The sequence below is a fragment of the Poecilia mexicana genome, unplaced genomic scaffold, assembly GCF_051168715.1.
Source record: "Poecilia mexicana isolate PSO_F unplaced genomic scaffold, ASM5116871v1 scaffold_17, whole genome shotgun sequence".
In the NCBI taxonomy this organism is placed as follows: domain Eukaryota; kingdom Metazoa; phylum Chordata; class Actinopteri; order Cyprinodontiformes; family Poeciliidae; genus Poecilia; species Poecilia mexicana.
The window spans coordinates 30,879,816-30,896,578 of NW_028263386.1; the positions used below are offsets into that span (position 1 = coordinate 30,879,816).

The window sequence follows — 16,763 nt, forward strand, 5'->3', positions numbered from 1 at the left end:
TCATCCTGCAGGAAAACAGTCCCACAACATAATCCTGATCCTCTCATACCATCATGAAATGGATAGATTGATGGTGGTGATGATGGATGTGGTTAGACCCAGGTTAGGTGCAAAAATGAGTTTAATGATGTCTTGAAGTCCACAAAAACCAGGAAGCACAGGTATCAGGACACAGACTGGACAATGGCTGGCAGGTCATTGTCCACTCACTTATCATACACAGGTGAGTATGTTATAAAACAAAACTGGGATAATCAGGGGAAAGACACAACAACACTGAGGCTCAATGAACTGAAAGTACATGTACAAAATCCAAAACCCCACAGTCTCCCTCCCAACCCACCCTCAAAGGGAGTCTACTAAGGCTGGTAGGACCCACAGAGGAATTGAAAGTCGGCCTGGAAGCCAGCTGGATCCATGAGGAGGCTCAGCAGGGTCCTGGAGGGTGCATGGGAGTTCGCCCAACCGGTCTACATGTGTTTTGTGGACTTGGAGAAGGCATTCGACCGTGCCCCTTGTGGACCCTTGTTGGGGGTCCTCTGGAAGTATGGGGTACCGGGCCCTTTGATACGGGCTGACCGGTGTCAGAGTCTGGTCCGCATTTCCGGCAGTGAGTTGGGCACGTTTCCGGTGAGAGTTGGACTCTGCCAAGGCTGCCCTTTGTCACCGATTTTGTTCATTACTTTCATGGACAAAATTTCTAGGCGCAGCCGAGGTGTTGAGGGGATCTGTTTTGGTGGCCTTAGGATTGCATCTCTGCTTTTTGCAGATGACGTGGTGCTATGGGCTTCATCAGGTCGTGAACTGCAGCTCTTGCTGGAGCGGTTCGCAGCCGAGTGTGAAGTGGGTGGGATGAGTATCAGTGCCTCCAAATCCAAGGCCATGGTCTTGAGCTGGAAAAGGGTAGAGTGCCTTCTCCGTGTCAGGGCGGTGTCCTGCCCCAAGTAGAGGAGTTTAAGTGTCTGGGGATCTTATTCATGAATGAGGGAAGAAGGGAACAGGAGATCAATAGACAGATTGGGACAGCATCTGCCATGAAGTGGGCGCTGTACCAGTCCGTCGTGGTGAAGAGGGAGTTCAGCCAAAAAGCGAAGCTCTCGATTTACCAGTCGATCTATGTTCCCACCCTCATCTATGGTCATGAGCTTTGGGTCATGACTGAAAGAACAAGGTCCCGGATACAAGCAGCCAAAATGGGTTTTCTCCGCAGGGTGGCTGGGCTCTCCCTTAGAGATGGGGTGAGAATCTCGGTCATCCGGGAGGGACTCAGAGTAGAGCCACTGCTCCTTCACGTCGAGAGGAGCCAGTTGAGGTGCCTCGGGCATCTGGTTAGGATGCCTCCTGGACGCCTCTCTAGTGAGGTGTTCTGGACATCCCCGGGGATATCCTGGGTCATCCCCGGGAATGACCCAGGACACGCTGGAGGGACTATGTTCCTCGGCTGGCCTGGGAACGCCTTCGGATTCCCCCGGAGGAGCTGGAAGAAGTGACTGGGGAAGAGGGAAGTCTGGGCCTCCCTTCTGAAGCTGCTGCCCTCACAACCCAATCCCGGATGAAGCGGAAGAACATGGATTGATTGATTGCTTGATTGATTTATACTTGGTAAACCAAGCCCTCTGAGTACTTCACGTCCTTGCTTCTTAGAACCTTTTGACCTTGTCCTTGTGTTTTTTATACTCATTTCGTTTCCATCTGAGCTAGTCTGGATTCAAGACCTCATTTCAGCCATAGACACTGGAAAGTGTCTCCATGTCTGCCAGCTTTAACTAACCATCATCATCTTTCTGAGTGCTAAACCTGTCTGTCCTCCCACGATCCCCGCTTCCTGGCATTTTCCCAACTCTCCTTCCTGGCTCAAGAATCTTATGCAATCACCGACAACACACAAGGACAGAACAATAATCTTCCACTTACCTCTCTCTGGCGTCAGCACCTACAAACAACTTGAGTAATGTTCATCATAAATCTCATCTTTCATGGTTCCACACATTGTTCCTGGTTAATTTCTGGTAAGAATCATGAATTGGTTTCTTTTTGTTTGTTTTTTTTTTGTTTTTTTTTTGTTTTGTTTTTTCTCAATGCCAGCTCCTCCTGGGGTGACTGTGAGTGTGTGGGGTAACTGTAGCTGTGTCAACCCACAGTCCACAAGTAGTCGTCTTGCGATCGGAAGGTTGTCGGTTTGATTCCAGCTTCCTCCTGCCTCATGTCGATGTGCCCTTGGGCACTTAATTGCCTTGCTTTATTGCCTACCGATCTGTGTATTGGTGTATAAATGTGCGTGCGTTCATGAGTGCGAATGGATGAATGTGACTCTACTGTAAAGCACTTTGAATGGTCAAAATGATTGGAAAAGCACTATATAAGTTCAGTCCACTTACTATTTCCTCCATAGTTCTAGACTATGACTGGCTCATTAAACACAACCTAGATTGGTCTAATTCACATATTGAATCCTGGTCCACCTGGTCTCTCTGTTTGCCTGCAGTCTGCTGTTCCTCCGAGCCCACTTCCTATCATTCAAGAGAAACAAGCATTCCTGATCTCTCCAATGTCCTCTGACTATATCAAACAGTATTCAGATCCAAAGCTCTGTTTCTCCCTCCACAATTATGCCATAAATCTAGGTGCTCCGCTCCCTTCCAGCTGCCTTTTTAATCCTTCTCAGCCACATGTACTGAATGCAGAAATTATTCACCACTCAAATCACCCTTTGGAGCAGGCTTCTGTGGGTAAGAGATGAGTCCTTCCGCCCTTGTATTGACCCCCAAATAAAATCAGTTTAAAAAAGTCCATTATCCCTCATCTTATCCACCTTTGATCCTGTTCATGTTCATGATACCACTATTTTCACCCAACTTGACCTTTGGAACGCTTACCACCTTGTCTGCACCTGATCAAGTGGAAGACAGCTTTCTGGATTCCTCTGTGCCACTTTGAGCATTTCTGTCTCTCCTTCCTGGCTCAAGAATCCTCTGCCATCGTCAATACACAAGGACAGAACAGCTTCCACTCACCTCTCTTTGGCATCTCCACCTACAGTCAACTCAAGTAAGCTCTTATATTTCATGGCACATCTCCTATCCAGGCTGCACAGTGGTGCAGTTGGTTGAGCTGTTGCCTTGTAGCAAGAAGGTTCTGGGATGGATTCCCAGCCCCAGTCTTTCTGCATAGAGTTTGCATGTTCTCCCTGTGCATGCATGGGTTCTCTCCGGGTACTCTGGTTTCCTCCCACAGTCCAAAAACATGACTGTCAGGTTAATTGGCCTCTCCAAATTGCCCCTAGGTGTGAGTGTGTGTGTATTGTTGTTTGTCCTGTGTGTCTCTGTGTTGGCCTGCGACAGACTGGCGACATGTTAGGGTGTACCCCGCCTCTCACCCGGAATGTTAGCTGGAGATAGGGACCATTAACCCTCCCGACCCCACTAAGGGACAAGGGTGTAAAGAAAATGGATGGATGGATCTCCTATCCAACCCGATCTCACCTTTCGTGTTTCCACACGGTGTGCCTGTTGCCAGCCAGTTTCTTACATACCAGCATTAAAGTCATTATTTTCTTTGGAATAAAATCTTTAAATTGTACCTGTCTCCTGAGAGTGTCTTTGCATATGGATATACTTTAGAATATCTTTTTTATTCAGTGTATCTAAATATCTTGTTTCAACTGTATCATACTGAGAAAATATGAGCTTCCCCTCAACACCAGAACTTTCTCTGGTAATATTTCTACCAAGGTATTTTTTTTAAACACTGGTAATTGCAGGCAAGAAGTAACCCTCAGCAGCAACTTTGTCGCCTAAAGTTAACTTTTTAGCAAATGGTAAAATCACCTCTATCTCATTGCTCAGCTACAAGGAATTGTTTAATCATTAGCTACTCATTTATGGAGTGTAAAATAAATCCAGGAATAACTATTAGTTTACTCCTATATAACAAGGAAAATTTAATCACTTTTACACAGTTATTAGGAAATGTGTTTTTTAAGTGGGTTTCTCAATTTGACATAGACATATTAGACAAACTAAACACAGTAAGTTAGAATTAGAAATAGTTATTGAATATTTCTATCAGTGTTGTGTTCAAGATCACCTAACCCGAGACCAAGACAAGACCAAGACCAGAGTGTATCGAGACCGAGACAAGACCAAGACTTTTAGGGTCCGAGACCAAGTCAAGACCAAGACCGAGGAAAGTTGAGACCGAGTCAAGACCAAGACCAGCGGCCGTGCTACATGACACAATAAAATGTAAAATATGATCGAAATTGCTTCTCAGAATAATCTGAAAGATCCATATTCCCATAAAAACACCTAGATATTAAATACTTAATATTTACCAATATTAAATATTCCATTTCTGTGTTACAATGTGTGATGGTCTCGTGCCAACCCTAAAAACATAACACCCTGGGAATTTGCCCATATTGCTCATATAAGAATCCACCACTGTCTGCACCATTAAACATAGCAATTGAGGCAATGCCCTGATGGTAAATAACACTCAACTATGAACACTGACCAAGGAGCAACAAGCAAGAAGTAACCAAACAGAAGGCGCTCATCGTGACTGTTTTCACTCTCTATCCCAGTATATGAAGCCAGGTAGTCTGACACCATGGCAGACATTACAGTTGCCACTTTGAACAAAAACAAAGAGCAATGTGCATGCTCTGCGTGCTCTTTCGTTCTTGTGTTTTAGTTATTTGTTAATTTAAATATCAACGTACATAATTAAATAAAATAATGATGCAGTGTACACAGAGCATTACTAGAACAAAGAACGGGTGTTCTGTCAGGTCAGATCGTCATACGCTTAACACGAACTCAGGGTGTTCTGTCAGATCAGCATACGTTGTCAGATAGTCGTACGCTTAGCTCAGACATGCATATGCTGTCATTACCATATGATTTTATTTAATCAGCAACATAGAATCATGACGTAGATCATCATACACTTGGTTATTAACAGTTGTATGGCATCCAGCTGCAGCCAGACCTGCTTTAAATACACTTTGAAACCACGACAACGCATGTATATCTATCTAGTTATCATATTATGTCATATTATAAACAATTTAATGACTTATTTTCGTCATAACTTGTTGCATATGCTGAATTGACAACTCCACTGACGGTCGGACTTCTTAAGGCGCATGCGCTGGCATGGTACTCACTGCATGTATGCTAGGAACATAGAATCATGACGTAGATCTGTTATTAACAGTTGTATGGCATCCTGACTTAGCGGTTAAGTGAGTTTTACACGGGCGTGTGTTGTAGCTGACTCCAGCTGCAGCCAGACCTGCTTTAAATACACTTTGCAACCATGACAACACATGTATATCTATATAGTTATCATTGAAAACAATTTAATGACTTATTTTCGTCATAACTTGCTGCATATGGTGAACTGACAACTCCTCTGACGGTCGGACTTAATGCGCATGCGCAGGCATGGTACTCACTGCACGTATGCTATTCTGACAGTGTATGGTAATCTGATAGAACAACGGCTCTCAACTATGAACACTGACCAAGTCTTATCTAATAAATAAAGAGCCATGGAGAAGAATCGACTGTTTCTGAATGTCACATCACTATATTGCAGACTTTTGGACATAGCGTTGTCCTATATATGCGACAAGTCAGTCAACATCTCCGCACAATAATTCAGGCAGTGGGTGACTTTTTTTCATCACAAATTCTTATGTGTCTCTGTACAGCTAGCTTTGCTAACATCACGTTAACGGAGCTTACCTTCTTTGAGCTACTTTTCTAGGTGACGAAAATAGTTAGATGTTCTTCCCACCGTCTGTGAAAGCGAAGCGCTGCTGAGTTAGCTGTGGCCATCGGATTTCTTACTATTTATGCAGTGATATTATATTACTGACGATTAGACAAACATTTTCTGCCGCTGAGAGAAAACCACTGCGCATGTCCTGGAGCGCCGCGTGCGAGTGAAAGGTGGGGAGGGGAGGGGGTGGGGGAGAAACACGTAGTTGCTTGGATTTTAATTGGTGCGTTTTGCATCCACTGAAAACAAAGATGTTAACAAATAAACTGGACAGTATGCTGCACGTTTAGTGATATTTTCACAGCTGCGGTCTCGACTGGTCTTGAAATAAAATGCCGAGTCCTCAGAGCCCGAAACCGAGACAAGACCGAGACCAAATGCGGTCGAGTCCGAGACGAGACCGAGACCATCAGAAAAAGGTCTTAAGACCGGACTCGAGACCAAGACCGATCTCGAGTACCACAACACTGATTTCTATACATGTACAATTTATGTTGTCAATGAATACATACATTGACAGCATGTTTCTTTGAACACAAATTCTATAAAATCTGAATTTAAATCAATGTAATTGTTTCTAGTGTTGCAGATGTCTTGCAGCCAAGTTTACTTAAAATATTTTTTATTATTATTTTTAAAGAATCTGTTTTTGTGTAGGTCTACCACTACACTTGTTTTAAATTTGGATTTGCTCAGTGTAAGTATTTGCAATTATCTGATATCAAGAATCAGATTCTAACACATTGCCTTTAGTCAACCAGACTGCATTCATAACTATTCTTTGGTTATAAAAGGTTTTTGTCTGTACCATTTCATTATTTTTTTTTACATTGTACTTGAAATTCTACAACATAAGCTATTTAATAGTAGAAGTAGGTTTTTCCAAACTTATCCAGACACAAGACAGACTTCCTTCAGACAGTGTTAGTTACACTAATATGGAATAGCTCTTTACTGAAGTGATTCTTTGGTGCTGCCCATACTTGTCATGGAATTAGGAAGGTGTCTGATGAAAGTTTACTGTGCATCATTGTTCTGACCTGTGATTTTATAACCAATTTGTTAAAAAGTTTTTTCCTGTTTTGTGTAGGTATTTCCGTACCATGTATCTGGGAATACGGAGTCGTCAGGGTTTGAAGTCAGAACATTGGCGATACTACTGGAAGATGGTGTATGAGTTCGCTGATGTGAGCATGTTGCATTTACTGGCCACCTTTCTGGAGAGTGCACCTCAGCTGGTGTTGCAGCTGTGCATCATCATACAAACACACAATCTTCAGGCTGTTCAAGGTAATCCCCCACACCTTGTAACTGCTACTTTCTATTCAGTAGATTTACATACCACCAATTCTCAAAAAAGGTAATAAAAAATAAATTAGTATGTTTACAAATAATTTTAAAATTTTATGTATGAATTTAATCTCGTGCAGTCTTTTATCAGCATGATACGCTCTTCAGCAGCAATTCTCAAGCTTTATGTTCAAATATCAGAATATGATTTTTGGATCAACTCAAAGGCCAGGACCAAGAAGTGAAAAGCACTTTCCTTCTATTCATTTTACTTACAACTTAAAAAGAAATTACGTTTTATGCCTACAATTGCCTGTTTGTGACTCAAATTGTGATGGTAATACATAATTACCATCACAATTACCAAGAAAATGAAAGATAAACCAAGAGTGTTTACTGTCGGAGGGTTGCCACTTTTCAGAAATCAAAATAAGGGACGCCCACTAATGCGCATCATCCTAGTCTCATATATTCAATATTTTCTCTAAATTAAAACTTTTTTCTCACCTGTTAAATGTGAAACCCTTGAACCTTGTTATCTATGGCTGTCATAGGGTTGAATTAACCACTAAACATTACGCCCTTTTTTCAGATTCTTTGCATGATTGCAGTATTGTCCTGACCACCGATATTTCTGACTCATTGGAGAGCAATGACGTGTGTGTGTGGCGCACAATAATTCACGTAATGTCCAGTCCAGTAATATATATCCATCCATATATGTGGATGGATATATATTGGTCTCGAGACAGGTCTCGAGTACGACAACACTGGCTCACACTAATAGACAAAGTCTCTGTTCCTTTGAAAGTTAAGTCAGGATGTGTTCTTTTACCAATTGTGTTTCATGCACCGTGTTGTAACTAAAATCTGATGAAAATGAAGACCTTTGCTTTGATACAGTAAATGTGATAATGCTTTTATTTTTCTATTCTCTTTAAAAATGTTTTTCAAGGAAATTTACAGCACATTTATTTACATTTAGTTGCACAAAAGAAATAAACTACTCATCCAGAAAACCAGTATTGGTAGAAAAATTTCATATTGAAAAATCCTTAGTACTTTTTTTTTAATTCACATTTTCCATTTAAATTGAAAAATCCTTTGTACTTTTTTTTAATTCACATTTTCCATTTAAATTAAAAAATCCTTCCCTTTTTAAGGAGAGCTAATTTCCTGCTAATTAATTATTTATTTGTGGCTTTAAACACTATAATAATGGTTTATATTGACACTATGTCAGTAAATTTTAACAATTTAGATTTTATGAATAGTGTGTTTGTATGATTTAAATAACCAGCCTCAATGATTAGACAAAACCAGCAAATAAAACATTTAACCAGCAAGTTCTTTAGTACTAGATTTCTAAATGTGCGGAATATAACCCAACTCAGAAATCATACAAAATCTATTTTCCTGATTTATTGAAGAAGACTCAATTGGATTCTTACAGCCTACACCTGAATGTCCCATTCCACTTCCTTCCATAGATTATCCACTGCAGCTAGTAGCCTGGGTCAGTTAGTTTCCAATAACTTATTTATGAATTGGTTGCTCTTCTCATCTCTCAACTGCCTCAAGAAACAGATCCAGGTTTGGATTAGTGATCCCTTTAAGTCTCCAGGATTGTGTTTTAATGACTTCTGGTAGACTAAGAAAACCTGGAAATACTTCCCATAATGTTTGCATACCATGCAATAAGATGATTTTAATGTTGAATGACCTTTGAATTACAGAGGCACACTGTAAAGCTGCTTAGAGTTGTCTTGTTCAGGGAATGATTTGAACCAGTCAGTCAGTCATTAAACCATCAGGGAGAAAAATAACCTGGCATCTGTCATGATCCGTGTTTGTGTATTCATTTTTAGGGTTTTCTGTGTTCAGTTTCTGTCCTGTGAGTCTCTGTCTCTGCGTCTTCCCCGTTGATTGTTCCCAGGTGTGTTTCGTTCCCTTGATTACCCCTTGTGTATTTAAGTCCACCTGTTGTCTTTGTCTCTTGTCGGGTCCTTGTCTAATGTCTGTTACTTCGTCTGCCGGCACAGTAGTACTGTTTAGTCCTGTGTCAGCATTTGCTCGTTTTTGTCAGTCTTGTTAATTCAGTTGCTACCGGTCCTGAGCCTCTGTGTTCTGCTCTGCCGTGCTGCCTGTAATTTGGACTGAGGAGCATTTTCATTAAATTCATTGTTTTCGTCAACATCCTGGGTCTACCTGCGTCTCTCCTCACCACCACCAACCACCACTCCATGACAGCATCTTTCTGTGTATCTAGTAAACATAAGAAAACTTACAATGATAATAACATACAGTAAACTATTTCATTTCATTAATGTCTTTCACTTATAAGTTGTTTCATGGTTAACTAATAGATTTATATAATGAAAGTTGTCGCGGCCTTCTCGTTTCCAAAAAACAATATTCCAGCAAAGGCCGTGGGTGTTAACAGGTGGTTTTTGATTTGAACGCACTTCCGACTTAATTTGTTTGAAAAAATATATTATTTGTTTCTTGTAAAAATAGCGACAAAATAATTACCAAAAATGTCCTACAACTTAGTCAAAAATGAAAGTAAACTTAATATGACGTTTCAAGTACAAAAAGTGAAAAGTGAAAATGAAAGTGGTCAAAAAATCATTTACAAAACCTCCCATCCACACACCAAACATTTGCCAAACAATCGCTCCACTCAGCACCCGGTGTGTTTTAATTACTTAAATTAATGGGAGGGTCTAACCAATTACCAACATAATCAATTCAAATATACAAATTAACTACAGATTGTGGATCTAAACTTAACTTAAATAAATTCTAAACTCCCCAAAATAGAAAACTAAATTAGTAGAAATTACAAGTTGCAAACATTACATAAATGGCCACCACAAAAGTATTTGTGTTTTCATAGAAATATAGTCCTAAACTAGATGCAAAATGAGAAAATTTATGGTAAATTGTTCTGCTAAAGCCACCTCTTAAACTGTGGAAAACTTTTATGGTGATATCCACAATATTTTATGTCAGTTAAAAATATAGTTGCATTTATGTCTAATCACTCTGTCTGCTAGGAAGGCTCCGGTAAACCCTAACCAGAAATTTAAAGGATTTCATGTTTGTAATTTTTGAAAAATTTACATCACATAAATTAATGTGATTGATGTAAGTCAACACCTAATATTCTGAGTAGAACTTTAACTTTCAGAGTTTCTTTTAGGAACACATTTATTTTCTTCAAATTGTGTGGGGAAAAAAACAGGAGCAGATTTTAATGTTCAGTTAGAAGCATTTTCAGTTGTTTGGATCAGTCAGTTTTTGATGTGTGTGTAATCTTAACATTTGCACATTATTGTAGAAGAGAGCTTTCTACCTGTTTTTGCTTGGAGGACTTAGTACAGAATTTAACAGTACGAATTCGTAACAAAGATGAAATTGAAAGATCATAAGTTTTAGTAGTGAGAAAAAAAAACTTTGCTAGCATAATGCATGTTTTTTCTGACTTTACTGCAGTCACATACTATTAACAAACAACAACAACAAAAAGAGACTGTCAGCTTTTTTTTTAAATAACTTGTTACTTGCAAAAGGGAAAAGGTAACAGATGAAAGCTTGTGTCCTGTATGGCTGTAAGTACATCCTTGACTGTAAACTAAGCATGTTCTTATTTCACTGATGCAAAAACTTACATTAGACCAGTGTTTCTCAACCCTGGTCCTCACCGCCCCCCTGCTTTGCATGTTTTATATGTGCCTCTATTCCAGAACAGCTGATTCAAATGATTGCATGACCATCAAGTACTGCAGAAGCCTGTTAATCACCCAGAAATACAATTCAGGTGTGTAGCAGAAGGGAAATACCTAAAACATGCAGGACCAGGGTTGAGAAACACTGCATTAGACGAAGCAGAAGGAAGTTTGCTGTGTGGTAGTTAGAAGGTTGGATTAAGCAAAGTCCTGCCTCAGGTATTAAAAAAAAATCTACTAAATTAACATTTCAGCTAAACTGCCCAATCACCTTTTCACCCTAATGCAGTAAACTGACAGACATAAACTGTTGGTGATGACATATTCACTAAAGGGATTTATTATAAAGAATGGTTCACGTGTTAATTTACAAGAAAGCAATATGAAAATGATAAATGTTCCTTTTTGAAACTTTATCTGTACTGATTTTTGTAACAAGATCATTCAAGGTGCTAAAATATTCATACAACTCGAGAGAAAAAAAAGGAAGTACAGTGCAGGATCTCGTAATAAATGTAAAAAAGTAAATAACCACATATTTCAATATATTCCATTTTTCCAATAGTTTGACAAGTATATGGGGTACATGGTTTATAAAGTTAAGGACTAGAAAAAACATCTGAAAAGTGTGGTGGACTTGTGGATCTACTGATGCAATTTTGCTTGACAATGAATTTGGACTCCAGGTCTGAGTGGATATGATTCTGTGGTGATGTTTTCCAGTTTTCTTTTCTTTTTCTTTCCAACTTTACTCCTTTCAGGGAGGTTTATTTCCGACAACACTTGATGCTAGCACATAACTCCATGTATGTTCTTGCCCTTGTGTTTTGAAGATGGCAACCAGTAATTGAACCATAGATGGTACTAATTGGATTTTAGGAAAGGTATTGAGAAAAAATAAGGTTGGACGATTGAATAGAATCACTAACAGCATGGGCAATGCATTATTTAATTTAATTTAATTTAATTTTATTTTATGGTTTTGCTGTGTCTGCCTCTCGGTGCATAATCAGACAGGATGATAAAAATGTTTCTCGTATGTCTTGTGCAGGTAATGGTAGTTGTAGCGTAAACATAGAGGTCAGTTATACAGCTTGTTTCAGCCACAGAAAACAGAAAAAACAACCAAATATTAAAATAGTTTTCCATAAACTAATTTTAAATAACAGACTCTTCTCCCCTGTGTTTAAGTCTGGCACACATGAACAAGAATATTTTTTAAAGCTGGTTAATTTTGGTTTATGATGAAATGCACAAAACTAATCTTTAATTAGGCATTTATTTTTATATAGGGTCAGGTTTGACTAGAGGCCAAGCTACCAAACTTCCACTCAATCCTGTAATTCTTGTGCTCTGTCCTAATCTCTATGAAGAAGTATGTTCTTTAATCGTTTCCTAGTGCTATTGTGTTTTTCTTTTATTTCTCTAGATAGGAGAGGAGTGTGAAATGATAAATAGACAACTAAGAAAATCTGACAGAAAAAAAACTAAAGACATAGTAAGCAATTATAACTTAATTTAAAATGATTAACATGTACTAATATTAATAATTTTGTTTGATGGCTTATTAAATACTTGAGTTAGGGAACAGTAGAACCAGATTTCCTTGACTTTTATTTTTTAATAAGCAACGGCTGGTGGAGACAGGCTGCTGAGTTATCTGATACAAGCCGAGTGCAGCACAGAGAAAGAAACGGCAAACATTTGTTCATAAGATTAAACTATTATAATAATTATAACAGTATTCTTGTTATACCGGTAAACTGTTATACCGTTTACTTGCATAATATTACCTTAAAAGTAGAGAGGGCCTTGACAATTTTAGTAAATTCAAGCTGGTGACGTCCTAGTCCGAGTTAGATGACAACACAACTGGACAACAACCGATGGAAATGAAATGTGTGTCACAGAAGGAGCCCGGGGGGACGAAGGCTGCTAACGTATTGCTAGCTGGTAGTAAGTTTGCTTATTAATTATCTTTGTTTAATTATAAACAGTGCAGTAAACATATATATAACTTACGTTGGTTTCATAAATAATTATTTTATCAATTTTATTGTGACTTGTGTGATTATTACTATAGCAATCATTCAGCTTCATGTTGCATAGAGGCTGTTTGTTGCGATTTGTACTTTTATTCATACTTAACCTGGTTTTAATTAAGCTCCATATGACAGAGACTTTGATATTGTAAGGTTGTTGTTATAACTTGTTCATCAATGTTTTTATCTTCAACGTTTGCAGTCTAAGCAAATGAAGATGAAAGAGGAAGCCAGAGAAATCTGGTGTTAGGAAACCTAGACTTTCCTGTATCAGAAGAGGCTCTGGCTTCACCAGATCAAAAACCAGCTATGAGGATGAACCTTCACATCGTCTTCCTGGTGTAAGTATTTGTTTTTTAATGAGGAGATAGCTACATTTTCAACAACAAAAACTGGTGTGTTACCAACACCAAGTGCTTAATAAACATGATTTATTAAAGATAACTGGACAGAATTTTCCCCCTTGTTAATTTGCCATTTCTCTTTCATACATTTTATTCAATGTTAGCTTTCAGGGCCCTGTGATGGATTGGTGAACTGTCCAGGGTGAACCTCTGCCTCTCATCTGATGACTGCTGGAGATGGGCACCACCAGCCCCCCTTCACCACCCTGCAAGAATCAGTGTGTTCAGATCATGGATGGAAAGATTTTAAGGTAGTTTGTCTCCTTAAGTCCACACTTAAAACAGCTTCATAGTTAATTACCAACATCAACTGATTCTATGACATTGTTGACTATTTTTTTCTACTTCTCAACAGGCAGACACCCAGAAATGTTTTACCACCTCAGGCATCCGGTCCGAATCATCAGTTCTTATGATGTCACATACTTGGCGAGTCCACAATGTCTTAAAAGTGTAAGTATTATTTTTTTATTTGCCATTTTTCTGTACTCTTTAAAATAAAAAATGCTTTCTCTGTTTAATTGCTCTATTGTTCTTTTTTGTAGGTTTCTGTAAGGTGCAGTGGTCCAGTGAATGGGAATGTTCTGTTGTTGATCCTCACTCATGTTAGGAACATACCAACAGTGTCCTCATTCAGTAAATAATGACAATTTTAATGAGAATTTGCTTTAAAGTTGGATGAAAGGTTTTATGTTATGTTTGACACTGACAGTGTCATGTCAGTCTTATTATGCACAAATAAAACATGAAATAAAGTGTCACCAAAATGTCTTTCTTTTCCCTCCCGGTGGCGTCTTATCGCACCGTCGGCATCCTCCTGTAAATTGGCGTCCTCTTGCACCTGGCGGCGTTCCCTGGGTACAAGCTCCAATCCAGCTCCTACAGCGCACAATCCATGGCACTGAGGCGAACTTTGATTGCTGTTTTATCGCAATCCTTTGATCTATCACTTGTTCTAAACTTTCAGTCAATCCAAGTCTCCCGCTGCACAGATCTGACGGTGAGCATCTTCCTCTCTGATTGTGCCGCCGTGCGCCGACGCCCCTTTTTATACACTAATCTCGGTCTGTCATGAATGGTGGTTGGTGGTGAGGATGAGGACGCACGCGGACCCAGGAGGTAGATGAAAAGTGATGATTTTAATAATAAATAATCCAAGTACGGAACAACGGGGAACAGCACGGAGAAACAGGCGACATACGACAGCAAATGACAAGGATCTGACGAGAGACAAAGACAACAGGTGGATTTAAATACACACGGGGTAATCAAGGGAATGAGACGCACCTGGGAAACAATCAACGGGGAAGACGCAGAGACAGACTCACAGTGAACAGGACTACACAGAAAAAAACAACACACAGAAACACGGATCATGACAGTACCCCCTCCTCAAGGGGCGGCTACCAGACGCCCAACAGAAAAGTCCAACAAAAAACAAAAACGACCCAACAGGCCGCGTCGCCGGCGCAGGAAGCGGAGTCCTGCAGGCGGGTCCGGCAGGCGTCGCCGGCGCAGGAAGCGGAGTCCTGCAGGCGGGTCCGGCGGGCGTCGCCGGGGCAGGAAGCGGAGTCCTGCAGGCGGATCCGGCGGTCTACGCCGCCGGCGCAGGAAGCAGAGACGAGGCGGGTGCGGCGGCTTCCACCGGCGCAGCAGGAGGCGCTCGGGCCCATGGGGCTGGCTGGAGGCCCTGGATGGCCGGCAGAGGGGCCGGCCGGCAGTAGGCTCTGGAGAGCGGGCAGGACGGCCGGGAGAGGGGCCGGCTGAAGGCTCTGACGGAGCGGGCTCTGGAGAGCCGGCAGGACGGCCGGCAGAGGGGCCGGCTGAAGGCTCTGACGGAGCAGACTCTGGAGAGTCGGCAGGACAGCTGGCTGAAGGCTCTGACGGAGCGGGCGGCTGCGCGCCGGCAGCGGACTCGGGGAGCTCTGGAGCGGGTGGCTGCGCGCCGGCAGCGGACTCGGGGAGCTCGGGCTCGTCCACAAACTGAGGGGGCGGAGCCACAGGAAACTCTGGAGCGTGCTCGGCGAACTCGGGAAACTCTGGGGGCTGCTCACATGTAGCGAACTCGGGAAACTCTGGGGGCTGCTCACATGCAGCGAACTCGGGAAACTCTGGGGGCTTGGGCTCGTCCACAAACTCAGGGGGCGGAGCCACAGGAAACTCTGGGGGCTGCTCACATGCAGCGAACTCGGGAAACTCTGGGGGCTGCTCACATGCAGCGAACTCGGGAAACTCTGGGGGCTCGGGGTCGTCCGCGAACTCAGGGAGCGGAGCCACAGGGAACTCGGGAAGCTTGGGGAACTCTAGGGGCGGAGACAGATGCCGCCTCGGCGTCGGGACCGGAGGCAGCTGCAGGCGGGGCCCAGGGACCGGGACCTCCGGCGGCTCAGGGCAGCGATGGTGGCCTAACCCAGGGGCCGGGACCTCCTGCGGCTCAAGACGGTGGTGACGTCGACGCCCAGGGACCGGAACCTCCGGCGGCACAGGGCGGCAATGTCGGCGGGGTTCCCCACCAAGGGTTAGATCTGGTGTCCATAATGACTCTCACCGTAGTTGTGGTCGGATCCTTCTGTCATGAATGGTGGGCACAGCACCAACTGTGTTCCCCACCAAGGGTTAGATCTGGCGTCCATAATGACTCTCACCGTAGTTGTGGTCGGATCCTTCTGTCATGAATGGTGGTTGGTGGTGAGGATGAGGACGCACGCGGACCCAGGAGGTAGGTGAAAAGTGATGATTTTAATAATAAATAATCCAAGAACGGAACAACGGGGAACAGCACGGAGAAACAGGCGACATACGACAGCAAAGACAACAGGTGGATTTAAATACACACGGGGTAATCAAGGGAATGAGACACACCTGGGAAACAATCAACGGGGAAGACGCAGAGACAGACTCACAGTGAACAGGACTACACAGAAAAAAACAACACACAGAAACACGGATCATGACACAGCCACACCTAAAAATCAGCATGACCTGCCCAAAAATCAGATTTAAAAGTGGAAACTCAGAATAATTTTACAATGTAATAACAGCAACTGTTATACAAATCAGATGCTACATTTACTCTCAAATGTATTTATCCAGGAAAAAACAAACAAACATAGTGGTTATGTTACATAGTTATGCATGTATTGTACAAAATAGGAAAGTAGGAATAAAGAAGAATTATGAGTAATCAAGCTCTTGAATACTACATTAAAAAAGTATACTGAAAGTATACTAAGTACTACTTGAAGTTGTTCCAAAAAAGTACGTTGAAGTATACTAAGTATACTAAAAGTTGTAATTTAATATTATTTAAATACTATTAAAATATACTAAGCACAAAAAAATTGTTCCAAAATAGTAGTTAAAGTACATAAATCAAACATAGTTTACTAACATACTTTAGTATGGTAAAGTATGTTAAAATTTAATATACTAAAGTATACTTTTTTTTTAACAAGGGAAGGTTTGCTTTAATTTAGGTTCTGCAGAGTACTTGTTTTAAGGCCCAA

At 41.3% G+C, this 16,763-nt stretch overlaps 2 protein-coding genes across 2 annotated transcripts in view; both read left to right on the plus strand.

Moving 5' to 3' along the window:
* xkr4 (XK related 4) overlaps positions 1-16,763 on the plus strand; it is a 72,515-nt gene that overhangs the window by 31,672 nt on the left and 24,080 nt on the right. The window contains exon 2 of the mRNA XM_088014751.1: positions 6,881-7,080. Coding sequence (XP_087870877.1) covers positions 6,881-7,080 — 200 coding nt within the window. The remainder of the gene's footprint in view (positions 1-6,880; positions 7,081-16,763) is intronic.
* LOC106908132 (uncharacterized) lies at positions 7,151-16,250 on the plus strand. The gene is made up of 4 exons (XM_088014752.1): positions 7,151-13,194; positions 13,362-13,508; positions 13,613-13,710; positions 13,803-16,250. Exon 4 carries the CDS (start codon positions 14,633-14,635, stop codon positions 15,242-15,244), a length of 612 nt encoding a protein of 203 aa, XP_087870878.1. The 5' UTR covers positions 7,151-13,194; positions 13,362-13,508; positions 13,613-13,710; positions 13,803-14,632; the 3' UTR covers positions 15,245-16,250.

Excerpts from the sequence above, each read along its gene's own strand:
- LOC106908132 (XM_088014752.1), top strand. The coding sequence starts at position 14,633 with ATGACAGTACCCCCTCCTCAAGGGGCGGCTACCAGACGCCCAACAGAA.